Source organism: Triticum dicoccoides, chromosome 4A (genome assembly GCF_002162155.2).
Source record: "Triticum dicoccoides isolate Atlit2015 ecotype Zavitan chromosome 4A, WEW_v2.0, whole genome shotgun sequence".
NCBI classification, from domain to species: Eukaryota; Viridiplantae; Streptophyta; class Magnoliopsida; order Poales; family Poaceae; genus Triticum; species Triticum dicoccoides.
Window position 1 is genome coordinate 115,864,564 of NC_041386.1, and position 18,243 is coordinate 115,882,806.

The window sequence follows — 18,243 nt, forward strand, 5'->3', positions numbered from 1 at the left end:
TAGGAACATAACTAAACAGTAGAACTAAAGCACGAGCTATGACATAATTTGCGAAGACCTTTTGACTATGTTCAGGATAATTAAGTTCATCTTATGAACTCCCACTCAGATAGACATCCCTCTAGTCATCTAAGTGATTACATGATCCGAGTCAACTAGGCCGTGTCCGATCATCACGTGAGACGGACTAGTCATCATCGGTGAACATCTTCATGTTGATCGTATCTTCTATACGACTCATGCTCGACCTTTCGGTCTCTTGTGTTCTGAGGCCATGTCTGTACATGCTAGGCTTGTCAAGTCAACCTAAGTGTTTTGCGTGTGTAAATCTGTCTTACACCCGTTGTATGTGAACGTTAGAATCTATCACACCCGGTCATCACGTGGTGCTTCGAAACAACAAACTGTCGCAACGGTGCACAGTTAGGGGGAACACTTTCTTGAAATTATTATGAGGGATCATCTTATTTACTACCGTCGTTCTAAGTAAACAAGATGCAAAAACATGATAAACATCACATGCAATCAAATAGTGACATGATATGGCCAATATCATATTGCTCCTTTTGATCTCCATCTTCGGGGCTCCATGATCATTATCGTCACCGGCATGACACCATGATCTCCATCATCATGATCTCCATCATCGTGTCTTCTTGAAGTTGTCACGTCATCTATTACTTCTACTACTACAGCTAACGGTTAGCAATAAAGTAAAGTAATTACATGACGTTTATGTTGACACGCAGGTCATAAATAAATTAAGACAACTCCTATGGCTCCTGCCGGTTGTCATACTCATCGACATGCAAGTCGTGATTCCTATTACAAGAACATGATCAATCTCATACATCACATATCATTCATCACATTCCTTTTGGCCATATCACATCACATAGCATACCCTGCAAAAACAAGTTAGACGTCCTCTAATTGTTATTTGCATGTTTTACGTGTCTGCTATGGGTTTCTAGCAAGAACGTTTCTTACCTACGCAAAGACCACAACGTGATATGCCAATTGCTATTTACTCTTCATAAGGACCCTTTTCATCGAATCCGATCCGACTAAAGTGGGAGAGACAGACACCCGCTAGCCACCTTATGCAACTAGTGCATGTCAGTCGGTGGAACCAGTCTCACGTAAGAGTACGTGTAAGGTCGGTCCGGGCCGCTTCATCCCACAATGCCGCCGAATCAAGATTGGACTAGTAACGGTAAGCATATTGAACAAAATCAACGCCCACAACTACTTTGTGTTCTACTCGTGCATAGAAACTATGCATAGACCTAGCTCATGATGCCACTGTTGGGTTACGTAGCATAAATTCAAAATTTTCCTACGTGTCACCAAGATCTATCTATGGAGTCATCTAGCAATGAGGGAGGAGTGGATCTACATACCCTTGTAGATCGCGCGCGGAAGCGTTCAAGAGAACGGGGTTGAAGGAGTCGTACTCGTCGTGATCCAAATCACCGATGATCCTAGCGCCGAACGGACGGCACCTCCGCATTCAACACACGTACGGAGCAGCGACGTCTCCTCCTTCTTGATCCAGCAAGGGGGGAGGAGAGGTTGAGGAAGATGGCTCCAGCAGCAGCACGACGGCGTGGTGGTGATGGAGCTGCAGTACTCCGGCAGGGCTTCGCTAAGCTCTATGGAGGAGGAGGAGGTGTTGGAGAGGGAGAGGGAGGCACCAAGGCGTAGGTGAGAGGCCCTCCTTCCCCCACTATATATAGGGAGCCTAGGGAGGGGGCGCCGGCCCTAGGAGATGCAATCTCCTAGGGGGGCGGCGGCCAAGGGAGGAGTCCCTCCTTCCCAAGGCACCTAGGGGTGCCTTCCCCCTTTGGGACTCTTCCCCTAGGGTTTTCCCACCCTAGGCGCATGGACCCTAGAGGGAAGTGGCGCCCCAGCCCACTTTGGGCTGGATCCCTTCCCACTTCAGCCCATGGGGCCCTCCGGGATAGGTGGCCCCACCCGGTGGACCCCCGGGACCCTTCCGGTGGTCCCGGTACAATACCGGTGACCCCGAAACTTGTCCCGATGGCCGAAATAGCACTTCCTATATATAATTCTTTACCTCCGGACCATTCCAGAACTCCTCGTGACGTCCGAGATCTCATCCGGGACTCCAAAAAACATTCGGGTTACTGCATATACATATCCCTACAACCCTAGCGTCACCGAACCTTAAGTGTGTAGACCCTACGGGTTCGGGAGACACGTAGACATGACCGAGACGACTCTCCGGCCAATAACCAACAGCGGGATCTGGATACCCATGTTGGCTCCCACATGCTCCACGATGATCTCATCGGATGAACCACGATGTCAAGGACTTAATCAATCCCGTATACAATTCCCTTTGTCTAGCGGTACGATACTTGCCCGAGATTCGATCGTCGGTATCCCGATACCTTGTTCAATCTCGTTACCGGCAAGTCTCTTTACTCGTTCCGTAACACATCATCCCGTGATCAACTCCTTGATCACATTGTGCACATTATGATGATGTCCTACCGAGTGGGCCCAGAGATACCTCTCCGTCACACGGAGTGACAAATCCCAGTCTCGATTCGTGCCAACCCAACAGACACTTTCGGAGATACCTGTAGTATACCTTTATAGCCACCCAGTTACGTTGTGACGTTTGGCACATCCAAAGCACTCCTACGGTATCCGGGAGTTGCACAATCTCATGGTCTAAGGAAATGATACTTGACATTAGAAAAGCTTTAGCGAACGAACTACACGATCCTTGTGCTAGGCTTAGGATTGGGTCTTGTCCATCACATCATTCTCCTAATGATGTGATCCCGTTATTAATGACATCCAATGTCCATGGTCAGGAAACCGTAACCATCTATTGATCAACGAGCTAGTCAACTAGAGGCTTGCTAGGGACATGGTGTTGTCTATGTATCCACACATGTATCTGAGTTTCCTATCAATACAATTCTAGCATGGATAATAAACGATTATCATGAACAAGGAAATATAATAATAACCAATTTATTATTGCCTCTAGGGCATATTTCCAACAATATGTTCTCACACTACTTTTGTAAGACGATTCTCAAGGTCTTGGTGTAATTTTTTTGGCTTTGTCTAGGGTTACATTACATGAGCTTGCATTTTTCGTCTGCCAATGCTGTTAGCATATACCCCCTATAATATGATACTATCGTAGCGCTTTGTTAAGGTGGGCTTTTTCGCCAGACCTCAAAAAAAGAGATATGAATGCATATAGAGCCTTCTAATTTTCTAGAATGAAGCTCATCACATCCAGGTATCCAATGAAAATATGTAAATAGCAACAAACTTACATATCTATATACAATAAGATGATGGTGGAGAGGCGGGTAACCGAAGGTCAATTGCCGTCGAAGATGCAACCATTCCGGTGTTTCCAGAGCCACCCGGTGGTGATGATGATGAGGGAGGCCAACCCTCTACGAGCGGGAGTTGGTGCGCGATCACATAACGTAATGCACCAGGATTGGAAATCCATGCCGCCAATGGGTAGGTTGGCCGTGGAGCGAACCCATCCCAGGATCTCGAGCCAAGTTTCTTGCGAGAAATAGTAGAGCACCAACAAATGCTGCATCGTTCCTTCTTCCTGATCGCATAAGGCGCACATGGGCTCGTGGGGGAGGCCGTGACGGGCTAGGCGATCAGCCGTCCAACATTGGTCTTGCATCGTTAGCCACCTGAAGAACTTGATCCATAGTGACACCCAAGGCGAGCCTTTGGGCTAGGGCCGGCGCCACCGGGATCAAGAGCATCATCCCAGAGAGTTAGAAAGCTAGAAGAAGCGCGAGGATCGTATGGAGTAACGGTGAAACCCTATATGTGATATTAAATATTTAGTGAATTAAAGAAAATCATTATTATGTCATTTCTCAAGCGGCATTTTGGCAGCAATTGAAAGCCGAGTAATACAACATCGTATAACTATCTATCATCATCAACCACTAATAATCTTAACAAATTCGTTTATTGGGCAACTATGATTTTGAATGTGCATGCACTTATTGGCTCTTGGGAGGCCGTTCTCCCTCGCAGTGAGTGACCTTGATGCAACCTCGGCCGGCCATAGGTTTGCTTGCATCGACTGTGTGTGCGCCACCGCCACAAATACTTGAAGAAGTTGGAATGTTGAGGTTTTCCCTAAAGACCTGTTGTTGCGAACGCCTGTCACCCCTAATATCATTGTCGATGTTCTCGTTCGGCACATGTGTTCTGACACTCCTTTTGCAAGACGGTCCTCGAGGTCTTGGTGCATTTTTTTGGCTTTGTCTAGGGTTACATCGCATGACTTCGGCCTTGTCACTGTTTTTCAAATTTTAGACCAACATCTCCTTTGGGCTAGGGCGGGCGCCACCGGGATCAAGAACATCATCCTGGAGAGTTGACTAAAGTTAGTTGGGGATGAGAAATCCATTTGTTTGCTCCGCACTCTCTACCATGCCTTAACATGCACATCGTTAGCGAGTGTATGCAATCTTATGCTGTAAAACTCTCCTTTCTACTCCTTTCGTTCGAAAAAAATTGTCCCAAGGCAGTTTCTCAAATGGATGTATCTAGCACTAACTTGATGCTAGATACATCCGTTTGAGGGACAAGATTTTCCGGACGAAGGGAGTATCAATGAAAAGATACGCAACCTTTGCGTAGTCGCGAAAAAAATACGATAAGAAGGGTTCAACCGACACAACCGAAGATACGCAAATATCGCGTAAAGGGGAAGATATACAATAATTAATACGGGCAAATATCGTGTATAAAGGGGAGGATATACGATAATTAATACGGGCCAAATATCTCAAAAGGGTGAAAATATGCAGAAATTAATTCCCGGAGATAGATAGAGATAGAACTGCCGTGACCAGAGAGAGAGAGAGAGAGAGAGAGAGAGAGAGAGAGAGAGAGAGAGAGAGAGAGAGAAGGCGTGTGAGAGCTGTAGCAGAAACTGAAACCGCAAGATACAAACAACAGCCAGTGGAACAGGTCGTGTGGACGTGTGGTTAGACTCCAGCTAGCGAGCAGCGGCGGCACAGAGCAAAAACAAAAACAGGGAAGCCCGTTGCGTTTCCCCCCACACCTCGCCCTCCCTCCCTCCCTCCCTCCCACGCGCACGAGCACGCAGATCGATTCGCCGGCGTGGCTCACGCCGGCGCTCCGTGCCTCCGCGCCCCTAGCCGCGGTGGATGAGCGGCTGCCCCGTCGCCGCCGCCGCCGCCGCACCGTCCGAGTCCGGGCTCCAGGGCCGCTCCGGCCATGGCGAGCGTCGGCCGCAGCAGATCGAGGCGCAGGGGAGAGGTCGGCGGGCCGTTCGAGTGGGACGCGGCCCCTTCGGGGGACTACTCCGCCGATCACCATGGTCCGTGCTTGCCTGGTCCAGCCTCGTTCCGTACTAGTAGTAGTTTCTTGTAATCGTTCCTTCTTTTTTTTCTGGGTGCGTAATTCTTTGGCCTTTTCTTTTCGTTTGGAGGCCATACGGTAGAGATCCCGTACTTGATTTTGTTCAGGGCGTCCCTTGTTTGATCCTTGACGGTGAAGGTTTTTGAGGGGGTTTTGGTTCTCTCTCGTGTGTTATCGCGTCGAGAGAGAGATTGGGGATTGCTTTACTTCTTTCGTGCTTCCGTCCGCACCTTCGGGCTTGCTTGCACATTTAGCATCCTCCATTTCCTTTAGGTTTTGCTTATATTTCGGAATTAAATTCCCTGTTTTTACCCACTTTTTTCTTGTTTTATTTAAAAGGATTTCGCGGATTAATCATTACTGAAAATGACGTTTCTTTGGCTGCGCTCGCTGTCTAATCAGAAGAATTTATAATTAAGAGTAGGTTCCCATTAGTGTATGCTCGTAGAGAGATATACCTTAAAGCAATCAGTAAAATATTGTGCACTTTTCTTTTTTACATACATCCCTGTTGTTTTAAGCAAACGGACGGGGACATAATAACTTTCTCATGTACTTTAGGTCTTAGTCAAGCCTTTATTGGGAGAGAGAAGATTCTTGTTTCGAATTTCAAATGGCTGTAGCGGACAGATCTTTCCTTGCTTCCTTTCTTCCTTGTTCTTTAATTTGAAGTTACACTGATGTTCCGTGGGAGTTCTAGGACAAAAGCTACCCCCTAAACTAGACGTGTGATAAATGCAGTTTCCCCCGTCCTTCACTGTTTTGGAATGAACTGTAGTAGACTGCGTGGGTCCTAAAGATCCTACACCCTAGCCTAGAGGCATGTAGAGGAAATGTGACAATTCCCACCAGATCACGCAAAGAAACCTCATTTGCCCGTAATTTGCTGGATATTTATTGTAAGCAAAAGCATTAAATTATGGTCTTTTGTGTCCCCATGTCAGCTGGACGGACGCCGTGCAGGTTCATGGCCAAGTGGCCTTCTTATTCTAACCACTGGCCTTCTTATTCTATCACCAAGAGAATCTTTGTTTGAATTTGTCTGAGCCTGTAGAAGAGCCGTAACTTATTCTGTGTTGGTTACCTCATGCTGAATGAATTGACCGTTTGTTCTAAAAGAAGTAGTAGTAAGGTTGGTACAAATTCAATCTGCCACTCTTGAATCAAAGTAAATATTGTGTGCTCCATACGATGAAACACTAATTTTTACTCCCTCCGTCCCATAATATAAGAGCGTTTTTACACCAGTGTAGTGTCAAAAATGCTCTTATATTATGGGACGGTGGGAGTACTTTTTTAAGGCACTAATTGTTACACCCTCTGTTTCCTGATGTAAGACGCTTTGACAGTTCAATTACATTTAGAAACAGAGGTAGTACTTCATAGTACTAGCTATTCAGCACAGTTACACGGTATGTAACCCCCAGGTTTCACCAGTAGACACTGAATCCTACATAGTCCAAACACAATCATTTTATTTAAGTTGAAGGTAATCCGAAAACTCCATGCTATGTTTCTACATTGAGTTCTGATGGACTCCCATCACACATAGACATTTTTACTCAGGGTTCAACACTTACTATGATGATGTTTCTACACAAGCAGGTTCTTCTGATTTTTTATTTTCTTATATTTTTAAAAATTAAACTGCATGAAGCTATTCGAAGAAATGACATCATGGTGAAGCTCTTTGTACTTTTCTTTTAAGAGCTGTTGTTCTACCAGATATTTGCTTGTAATTTTGTGCTAGGTATATTTCCATCCTACTATGCCATCGTTTCCCGGATCTAGTAAAACAGTGAACTGGAGCTGAAGACTCCTCTCTATGTGGCCTTTGTTTTTCCCTTTCCCCACAGAAAATTTAGTTTGACATGAAGTTTCTTCTTCTTGCCATGATATCATATTGCTTCTTCTGCCAATTTTCGTTGCTATACAAATTATTTACTGTCTCTTTTCTCTTTAAACCAGGGGCTGGGTCATCGAGGAAACAAGCAAGTAACTCTGGGATACTCTCCCACACTCTGGTGAGTGACCCGTGTTTAGCTAAAGAGCTATATCATATGATACGTATGTTCGCAATTTAACCTAGAAAGCTTAAAACATGCACACTTTTCTCTTCTGTGATACTAAGGCCCTGTTTGGAGACCCGCCACTCCACCACTCCGCTCCCGGAGCTGGAGTTAAAAAGCACGGAGCTGGGAAAGAGATGCTCCGCAGCTCCTCGTATTTTTAGGAGCTGGAGTGACTCCGAACAGGGCCTAACTATAACCCTCTGATATGAAACTGGAGAGCTTAAATTGGTTTACATGTGTTGCTCTAATATCAACAATTGATGTGCGCTCTGCAGTATCGAGTTTACTTCAAATGTGTGCATGTTATTCTGTTGGCCATAGCAGGATTATTCTGTTGTAGTAGTGACGGGCGCTATGGCTGCAAATGGACTCCTTATTTGCCTTAGCTTATAGCTAGCGATAGCTCTGCTATTCCATGTAGGTATACTTGTGACAAAATAGCATGGTAAGTTAGAAATTCAACTGTTCTAGAAAGCCAAGATACACGATTTATAACGTTTAACTATGAGAAATCCCTACCAAGAGACTTAATCTTTCTCCTTTTTAATACCCCAACATTCATATTTTTCAAGGATTAAGTACTTGATTTTGTGAAAATTACTAAACCTATCATTTTATGATCCTTTCAACCTGTATTAGTATTTTCTTTATCCAGAGCAAAATGCTTGTGCCTTGCAATGTAAGGGACTGATGGAGCAACCATTTAAACAACTGTTGCAATATAACAAAACATAACTTATAACCTCTACTTAATGGATGACAACTGTGATAATTTTCAAATGAATTAAGAGGTAATGCCAGTGAATGTGAACGGATCTCTACGAACTCAGATGTTTATAAGAGTAAAGATAAAGATAAATATGCTTACCTTATGTGACCTATCTTGGGTGCATATTTTGTTCCTTTTCTATTTTTACCATATGTGACTTATCTTGGAATAGCTTGGAGATAGCTAGCCATAACTTTCTATCTGCAAAAGAAGTGGCTTAACTCCTTAGAAATCCACTAAAATTTTGTAGTTATCCTCTGCTATCAAACTTTTTTGCCCCAGTTATTTGATTGTTTAACTTTTTTTCAGTTTGACGAGGAAATCAGGAAAAGTAAACCAAGACAGTCCAGCTGTGTACCGATGAAAAAGCTAATAGATGAAGAGTTCTTGAAAGATGTCAATGCCAGGCATACTTCACCAGGTGCTGTAGGAAGACTAATGGGTCTTGATTCACTCCCTACCTCGTCTGGGACCCATAGCCAGCACAGAAGTAGCAGAAGTCATGCACACAAGACGCCATCTTTTATTTCTCATGATAGATATGTTCCACAGAGGAGAAAGAATGATGAGATGCCAGAGGTCAAAGATGTTTTTGAGGTTATGGATGTGATGGGAGTAAAGGCACACCGAAGCCCAAGAGGTAGAAATGGAAATACAACTTCCAGATTTGATGCAGCTGAGAAGGCTAATCTAGATTTCATAAGGCACAAATTTATGGATGCAAAACGTCTTTCTACAGATGAATCCCTTCAGATGTCAGAAGAGTTGAATGAGACACTTGATGCATTGGTATCTAATAAGGATCTTCTTTTGGAATTTCTTGAAAAACGCGATCTGGGTTCTGCCTCCTCTTATGGAAACTGCATTACAATATTGAAGCCATCTAAAAGAAATCAATTTATTGATGCAGACAACATCTGTTCACATGATAATGATACAGAAAGCTTTTTCCGCAAGCAAAATGAAGTGAAATACCCCACGAGGAAACCACATACTAAGTTATCCAGTCAATTCCCAAGAGAAGACTCTGGTTCATCGAGGCAGAAACTATCAAGGTCAAGTCAGGAAATCAGTGATAAACGAGCTTGTCCCACACGGATTGTTGTCCTGAAGCCATGCTTTGAGAAAGCTCAGGACCTTGAAGGATCCTTCGGCCTACCACATGAAATCCCTCATTCTGATTACAGAAGGCACACAGCATGCCAGTGTGCTGGCATGTGGAGTCCATATACTGATGAGTCCATGTGTCAAGTATCCCCTGGCGATCCTGAAACGTCAGGCCATATAAAAAAGGGATCTAGAGAAATTGCTAGAGAGGTTGCAAAACAAATGAGAGCTGCTAGGGGCCGTGTTCTCCAACCAGACACCAGCACAATTTTGTCAGATGAAAGCTCACAGTTTGTGTCATCTCTTGCTAAGGTCAAGAATTCGGAGAGAGTCCATAGGTCTTCTGAATTATGTGACGGTTGGGCTTCTCCCACCTTCAACACTTCGCCAGCATATTCAAATGACACATCAGTCATAAATGAAGCAAAGAAACAGCTCTCTAGCAGATGGAAGATAGCGCATCAATTTCAGCATCAAGAACCTGAGAATAATGGCTTCGGCGTGCTTGGAGACATGTTTGTTCTCTCTGACGAGGAAACATCAGAAGTTGCTACCCAAACAATGTCATACCAGAAATGTCCAAAGGGAGAACTGCAGCGAAACAGAGTGCCAGTCTCGTGTAGCAATCCTCTTGGCATCAGCAGCAAGGATGGTTGGAGAGGTGTAGCTCCAAGCAATTCAGCAAGGTCTAAATCTCTTCCATCATTCTCTAACCATGGAGTTCAAAAGTCGAGCAACAGAAAAAGAACGGGTAGGCAAAATGAGTTTTCTATGCTTAAAGATGTTCTCAAAATAGGACCCCATGATTCTGAGTACGCATGTCATAGTAGACAAAGAAAATCCCTGGTCGGAGGTTCACCTTTTCGTGGTGATGAAGATCAAGTGCTCCCAGATGATGAGGGAAGAACCATGATTGACCATGAGATACATGTGAGTTCTCAGGAAGCACCAGATGTTATTGACATGCCAGATTCATCTGAACAGACACTTGCACATACCGTGAATTCTGGCCATGAATTAGATGGAGTGCGTCATCTGGATACCAGTTCTGCAGTTTTTCAACAGAATAAAGAACCACTTTCTCCTGCTAAACTGAATCAGCACATGCATCAACAGCCATCGACAGCATTTGATTTCTGCCTTCATGTTCCTAATTTTGACAATCTGCTGGCTCAGGTATATCGCATGTACCATCTAATTTTAGCTTATTATGCAGTTTTTTTCTTGTATCCTTAATAAATTCCTGTGGATATACATTAATTTATATGAAGGGGAGCCTTGGCGCAGTGGTAAAGCTGCTGCCTTGTGACCATGAGGTCACGGGTTCAAGTCCTGGAAACAGCCTCTTACAGAAATGTAGGGAAAGGCTGTGTACTATAGACCCAAAGTGGTCGGACCCTTCCCCGGACCCTGCGCAAGCGGGAGCTACATGCACCGGGCTGCCCTTTTTTTTATACATTACTACATGTACATCCCATTTTTCTCCCCTCTTGTTTCCCTCAACCAGGTCTTTCAGCTCTTTGATAATTCTGGAAGCTCAATTGATTTATCGATTGCCATGTTTACCAACTTCTGATTGTATTCTATTGCAGGCCGAGGGGATTGAAAATCATGTGGATGATGTTTACGCAGCTCTGTTTAATCTGCCAACAGAAACAGAATCTCCTGTGGGGATTGACCACCATCATGGTGTTGACAATGACAATCAAGCCTCGTGGATTCACCCGACAGGATCAGAATCTCCGGTGAGCTTCAACAATGATGAGCAGCCAAGTCCAGTGTCTGTTCTTGAATCTTCCTTGGATGCTGAAGAAGTTTACTCAGGAGATTTCGAGAAAATTAGTGCCGATCTTCAAGGCAAGTGGTCGAGTTTTTCTTTGCCTATTCACCTTCCCTTTAAATTCTCAGCTCTTGAGTTTGACTTTCCGTAATATTACAGGACTGCGAATGCAACTTCAGCTTCTCAAGTCGGAGACCACAGACGATGCAGACGACACCGATCATCTTACAGCGAGCGACGACGAGGTTGCCTCGGCAGATGAGCCACTTGCTGAAATGGAGATACTACCCCATGCTTTCGTGGATGAGGAAGAACGAGATTTCTCGTATGTGCTTGATATGCTCACCTTATTGGGCATTGATGACGCTTTCCAGGACGGGCTACTCGACGTGCGCTGCTTTTCGGAATATCCTGCTGGCCCTGATATATACGATATACTTGAGAACAAGTACAGCAGCCTCATTCTATGGCCGGCGTCGGAGAGGATGCTCCTGTTTGAGCTCACAAACACCGTGATTGCAGATCTGATAGCCTCTCTGGTGCATCATGGGTCAAAGGGGTTGCTGCGAAGGTTCTCATCCAGGTGGGATCAGGAGGGGTTTGTCGTTGATGTGTGGCAGAGGGTGTTCGAGATACGGCAAGAGATGGACGGTAACCAGGGCGACCCGCTGATGATGGACTTCGAGCGGCATGGCTCTGAGGATGGCGTCGATCTTGTCGGGAGGGAGATGGAGAGGATGTTGCTTAAGGATCTTGTGGTGGAAACCATTGCTGAGTTCCTGGGGACAGGATAATCTGGTGTAGCTTTTGTGGCTCCATGGTTTGCAGCGATTGCCATTTGAGCAAGCTGAGATGCCGTAGGTTCGTTGTAGTGGATCATCATACAGACAGAGACAGGTGAAGGGATGTGGTTGTAACTATTAGTTGTAATAACTGTGGCCTAGGGTTCCCCTCCCAACTGGAGAAAAACCAGTGGATTTTCGGCGCGGAGATGGAGTATAAATGTGAATTTTTGGTATGAACTGGTTGATAATCATGCAGTTGCCTTGTTTGGTATGTTTTGAATGTGTGTTACATGAAATGATGCTTATGTTAGTCGTTGCTCTTCAGCGGCTTAGGATGTGGAAATTGCATAGAAGTCATCCCACTCCCCCCAACTATCCCTCGTTTGTCCGACAAGCTTTTAGACACCTTGGACGCAATCTTATGCAACTACGGCAATATCACAAGTGGTTCAGGTACGGAGCAACAACTCCACACCACCCGTGTGTCGCGGCCTGCACCTGCAACGTCGATCAGTGCGTTTGATTTGCACACCCAAAACCCTATATAAATCTGGCTAACATGCACGTAACGATGCACACCAGCAGCACTCCCCGGTCTCCTCCGCGCACGCGCCAAGATGGCCAAGGGGGCGCTCTACATCTACATGATGTTCGCGCTTGCACTGACGAGCTGCGCACTCGCGGGCCGCGTCCTCAACGACCATCCCGCGGCGCCTCCGTTAGAGACCGATCCATTGCCGGGGCCGACCGACCCGCCTGTCGACCCAGAGGTAGTGCCGGTCCCCGCGCCCACGGCGGCGTTGCCTTTGCCATCCAATGCCGCGGGCGCCGCTGGCGTAGCTCCGGCCGCTGGCGTTGGTGCAACGGCCAACGTAGGAGCCGGCGACAGCCCCCTGACGTTCTTCATGCATGACATCCTCGGCACCTCGTCGCAGACGTCGGCGCTCATGGTGACCGGGGTGGTGGCGAGCGCCGACGGCCTGGCCAGCGGCAACGACGTCGTCCCCTACGACAGCCTCGTCCAGAGCAACGGAAACGCCGTCAACGGCGGCTACAAGAACACCATCCCCTCCGTCAACGGTTCTGGCGGTGGCGACACGCCCCAGACCCAGAACCTCCTCCTCGGCATGACCACCGTCGTGGACGAGGAGCTCGCCGGGGGCCATGAGCTCGGCGCCGCGGCCGTCGGCAGGGCGCAGGGGTTCTACGTCGCGAGCTCGCAGGACGGCAGCAGCAAGACGGTCGTGCTGACGGCCATGTTCGGCGGCGAAGTGCACGGCGACACGCTCAGCTTCTTCGGGGTGCACCAGTTGGCGGCGCCGGAGTCCCGCATCGCCGTCATTGGCGGCACAGGGAAGTACGAGACCGCCAAGGGCTTCGCCGCCATCCGCACGCTGCACCCCGGCGACCAGCACGCCGCCGACGGCGTCGAGGGCCTCCTCCAGTTCGACATTCACCTCTCCTGAGCTGCTTCCCTAACTAGTGCTACCACATTCCAAGTGTTTGTCCTTCCAGGTTATATGATGCTCTGCCGTCGCGCTCAACATTTGTAATCTGAATTTCACGGCCTATGCATTTTACTACCATAATACTCCTATATGTAATGCGAACTAAGTGTATATTTATGCATATTTTATGAAGAAAACTAAGTATATTTGTGATGTCCTGGCCTCCTGGGTCACATGAAATGAAATCCTGAAAAACTTAACTGTTTGGATGAGCTTACAGAACATAAACCACACGAAAAGCAGAGTGTCATGAGCTCCTACAAACAGAAAACAAATGGGTGCCAGGATACTAGAATTTAAGCAAAAAAGAAATAATAAAAAACTCTCTATTCATGTACTTTGAAAGGCTAAGGAGTTGACAAGAACATGATCACATGATTCTGATTTCCGAGACAAAACTTATGTATCAATGAAACTAAAATCAGGTAACGCATGTCATGTCACTAAAGAGTTGCATGGAAGAAGAATCCTGGGTAAGCTATCTGTAATCTATACGCCTGCAGCCGAGCTTGCCAAGGCACTAAAGAACGCTCCGTGTGAAGTATAATACAGATCCGACTTCGGTAACTCCTGCCCCTCATTTCTCATCCAAGATGCGTTTCTGGAAGTCTGAAACCATGCGTGGCAGGCCTTGCTTCAGAGAGACTTTTGGCTCCCAATTGAGAAGAGATTTGGCCTTTGAGATGTCAGGTTTTCTCATGTGCGGATCATCGGCGGTGTTGGGTTTAAATTCAACACGCGCACTTGGGTCAATTGTCTCTTTCACTACCTGTGGAATATAGTGCGGAAACGTTATTCCTCATAGGCAAAAAATGTATAAAAATATCCACTTTATGTTTAAACAAGAAGTGGAGGTCAGTCAGTTTCGGTATCAAGGTCAGACCTGAGCAAGCTCCAACATGGTAAACTCCCCAGGGTTTCCCAAGTTGAAAGGTCCAATGTACTTATTTTCCATCAGAGTTATCAACCCATCAACCTACAAATTAACAGATGGTTAAAGTTTTTAAGATTCGAATGCATAAGGCATTGATGCAGTTTTGAACAACAAAACAGAAATTGCTGCTTCCACATTTAGACAAGGAAAAATGAACAAGTCAAGTACCAAATCCGAAACATATTGAAAGCTTCTTGTTTGCTTTCCATCACCATAAACCGTCATTGGCTGCTCTCGCAAAGTCTGGAAATGAGAGACAATGGATATTGGGTAATGCCAAATTTCTATGGTAGTCCTCCTTTTGAATAAGAGCTATGAATTAAGACAAACCTGTGCAACAAAGTTGCTAACAACCCGGCCATCATCTAAACACATACGAGGGCCGTACGTGTTGAATATGCGAGCAATTCTAACCTGAAGAAAGTTCCCTTGTCAAATTTGATCTTTAAGATATGTAAGACAGTAATGGAACACAGATAAAGCAGATCATAAGCAGAATCTTGCCAAATGTACTGTCCCTCTTTGATTCACTCCGTCCAGTTAAAAATATGTAAGCAATACCTTGAATATTCATTTTAAAAACTCAAGAGAAGACCTTCTACTCAAACTAAGAGCAGTCAATTTTACGCTCATTACTGTATGTTTTTACTTCAAAACGGCTACATGTAATGAGTTCCCAACATCACAAAGGTACTTTTTTCTGGCAAAAAATATATTTTGAGACAAACACATGGCACAATCTCTCCTGCTCATGATTGCCCAAAATGTAGTACATATAAACATACACAGACAGCATGAAGCACATGGGTCCAATATTTGGCATTTGAGCCCTCTCAAGTTCACTTACTCAAAAAGGAAATTACTGAAACATCACCTATAAATACCATCTCAGATACATAATGATTTTTTTTGCGGGTAGATACATAATGATTTTTGCCTGGTTTAATTGCACATCTTACCAGATCGTAAAACAAGCTTTGAGCCACACTATTAATATATGCTGAGGGGCGCCGTGCAGTTAATTTTAGGCAACACATGACATTGCCAACAAGGAAGTCTATAGTTTGACTAAGACCACAATTCAGCAACTGCAGCTTTACCTCAACGCCAGCACCACGATGGTAATCCATGGTCAGAGTTTCTGCTGTTCTCTTTCCCTCGTCGTAACAACTCCTTATACCTACACATTGCCACAAAAATGGCACATATCAAAATGCAGTGGAGTGGGCAGACAGAAACGGGCAGTGGTTGAAATATAGTACTATTTGGCTTGTTGCGCATGAGAAATGTTATCTCCTCCAGATAAAATGAGCACACCTATGGGATTGACATGGCCCCAGTAACTCTCCTTCTGAGGATGCTCTAGAGGATCACCATACACCTCACTGGTACTGGTGAGCAAGAACCGGGCACCGACCCTCTTCGCCAGTCCCAGCATGTTCAACGTCCCCATCACATTTGTCTTGTGCACTATTAGTTAAGGAACCTATTAGGAACAGTATCGAAACAAAAACTACAGAAAACTCTAGGTTTTCTGGCAATGCAGGCACAACATCTCAATTTTCCTATGCCATTATTGACCTACTAGTATTTAAGCAATCCTTTCTATATACGCAACTGAATACATAAAAGCAAACAAACTCGAACATTTACAGTGGAAATGGAAAAAAAGGATATGATGGTCTTGATTGGGTTGAATTTGTAGTGGACGGGGGAGGCGGGGCAGGCGAGGTGGTAGATCTGGTCGACCTCGAGGAGGATGGGCTCGACGACATCGTGGCGGATGAGCTCGAAGCGAGGGTTGGCGAGGTGGTGCGCGACGTTTTCCTTGCGGCCCGTGAAGAAGTTGTCGACGACGATGACGCTGTCCCCGCGGGCGAGGAGCTTGTCCACGAGGTGGCTGCCGACGAAGCCGGCGCCGCCGGTGACGACCACCCGCAGGGGCTTTTTGCGGACGCCGACGGGGAGGCGGCGCGGCGACGCGTTGGCGGTGGAGAAGGAGAAGACGCGGGGGTTTCTGATGGCAGAAGTGGCGGTGGCAGCGTATGCGGCGGAGGAGAGGGAGATAGGGTGCGGGGCGAGGGCGGGGTAGAGGAGGAAGAAGGAGGAGGCGAGGAGGAAGCCGAGGAGGACGAAGAGGAGGCGGTGCTCGCGGAGGAGGTAGGAGGCGAGGGAGCGGGAGAGGGAGGCGCGGTGGTGCGGGCGGTGCTGCTTGCTGAGGCTGGGCTGGCGGTGGAGCTGCTTCATGGTCAGACGGCGGCGGATCCGCTCGCCGGCGGGCGCGGAGGGAGTAGGCGAGAGTGAGGGGGGCGGACTGAGGAGGCGGCACGTGTGATGCGGGCGTGGAAAGCTGTGGTGGCCTGCTCCCCGCAGATGCCGCACGTGCGTGGAAACGTTCTTTGCCCTTTCTCCTGTGCACATTAGCGACTCATTCATTAATATTCCATTACTAAAGAAGTATAGTGTGGAAGATATCATTCAAGACCGCATAGCGCAGTGGATTAGCGCGTCTGACTTCGGATCAGAAGGTCGTGGGTTCGACTCCCACTGTGGTCGATATTTTTCGAAATGGGATCTCTATTTTTGTGGTTACTTATTTTTCTATCCTCTCATGGTCCCAGCCTCATAAATACCCGAATACGGGGGCAAAGCATATTTATCGTTACTTTGATGACGTCTTGACGAGTGGGACCACCTTAAAAATGCTTCATCAACCTCGCATCCTAGCCCATTTTTTGAAATGGGATTTCTATTTTTGTGGTTACTTATTTTCGTCCTGTCACCTTAACAATTTTTTTTTATCCTCTCATGGTCCCAGCCTCACAAATACCCGAATACGGGGGCAAAGCATATTTATCGTTACTTTGATGACGTCTTGACGAGTGGGACCACCTCAAAAATGCTCCATCAACCTCGCATCCCAGCCCATGGACACGGGATTTCTATTTTCCGTGGTTACTTAATTCTACTTAGTTTTACCCCGTCACTCTAACGTTCTCATTTTTTTCTTTTATCCTCTCATAGTCCCAGCCTCGCAAATGCCCGAATACGGGGTCAAAGCATATTTATCGTTACTTTGATGACGTCTTGACGAGTGGGACCACCTCAAAAATGCTCCATCAACCTCGCATCCCAGCCCATGGACACGGGATTTCTATTTCCGTGGTTACTTAATTCTACTTAGTCTTACCCCGTCACTCTAACGTTCTCATTTTTTTCTTTTATCCTCTCATAGTCCCAGCCTCGCAAATGCCCGAATGCGGAGTCAAAGCATATTTATCGTTACTTTGATGATGTATTGACGAGTGGGACCACCTCAAAAGTGCTCCATCGACGTCGCATCCCAGCCCATGGACACGATCGATATTTTTTGAAATGGGATTTCTATTTTTGTGGTTACTTACTTTCGCCCTGTCACCTTAACAATTTTTTTTCTATCCTCTCATGGTCCCAGCCTCACAAATGCCCGAATACGGGGGCAAAGCATATTTATCATTACTTTGATGACGTCTTGACGAGTGGGACCACCTCAAAAGTGCTCCATCAACATCGCATCCCAGCCCATGGACACGGGATTTCTATTTCCGTGGTTACTTAATTCTACTTAGTTTTACCCCGTCACTCTAACGTTCTCATTTTTTTCTTCTATCCTCTCATAGTCCCAGCCTCGCAAATGCCCGAATGCGGAGTCAAAGCATATTTATCATTACTTTGATAACGTCTTGACGAGTGGGACCACCTCCAAAGTGCTCCATCGACGTCGCATCCCAGCCCATGGACACGGGATTTCTATTTCCGTGGTTACTTAATTCTACTTAGTTTTACCCCGTCACTAACGTTCTCATTTTTTTTCTATCCTCTCAT

General features: G+C 46.2%; 3 protein-coding genes and 1 non-coding gene across 4 annotated transcripts; 3 read left to right on the top strand and 1 right to left on the bottom strand.

Moving 5' to 3' along the window:
- Positions 1–5,099: 5,099 nt before the first annotated feature.
- LOC119285315 lies at positions 5,100–12,188 on the top strand. Its single transcript, XM_037564551.1, has 5 exons — positions 5,100–5,383; positions 7,393–7,448; positions 8,575–10,548; positions 10,965–11,229; positions 11,312–12,188. The coding sequence occupies exons 1-5, from the start codon at positions 5,281–5,283 to the stop codon at positions 11,944–11,946; spliced, it is 3,033 nt and encodes a 1,010-aa protein (XP_037420448.1). The 5' UTR covers positions 5,100–5,280; the 3' UTR covers positions 11,947–12,188.
- Positions 12,189–12,527: 339 nt separating this feature from the next.
- LOC119285316 (dirigent protein 25-like) lies at positions 12,528–13,592 on the top strand. The gene has a single exon (XM_037564552.1). The coding sequence runs from the start codon at positions 12,555–12,557 to the stop codon at positions 13,401–13,403; it is 849 nt and encodes a 282-aa protein (XP_037420449.1). The 5' UTR covers positions 12,528–12,554; the 3' UTR covers positions 13,404–13,592.
- Positions 13,593–13,745: 153 nt separating this feature from the next.
- On the bottom strand, positions 13,746–16,727 carry LOC119285317 (UDP-glucuronic acid decarboxylase 1-like). The gene is made up of 7 exons (XM_037564554.1): positions 16,057–16,727; positions 15,697–15,844; positions 15,480–15,559; positions 14,710–14,793; positions 14,548–14,622; positions 14,329–14,421; positions 13,746–14,214 (listed from the first exon to the last, which is right to left on the bottom strand). Exons 1-7 carry the CDS (start codon positions 16,624–16,626, stop codon positions 14,023–14,025), a joined length of 1,242 nt encoding a protein of 413 aa, XP_037420451.1. The 5' UTR covers positions 16,627–16,727; the 3' UTR covers positions 13,746–14,022.
- Positions 16,728–16,861: 134 nt separating this feature from the next.
- Positions 16,862–16,935, top strand: TRNAR-UCG. The gene has a single exon. It is a non-coding gene; the product is annotated as a tRNA-Arg (tRNA).
- Positions 16,936–18,243: the final 1,308 nt, after the last annotated feature.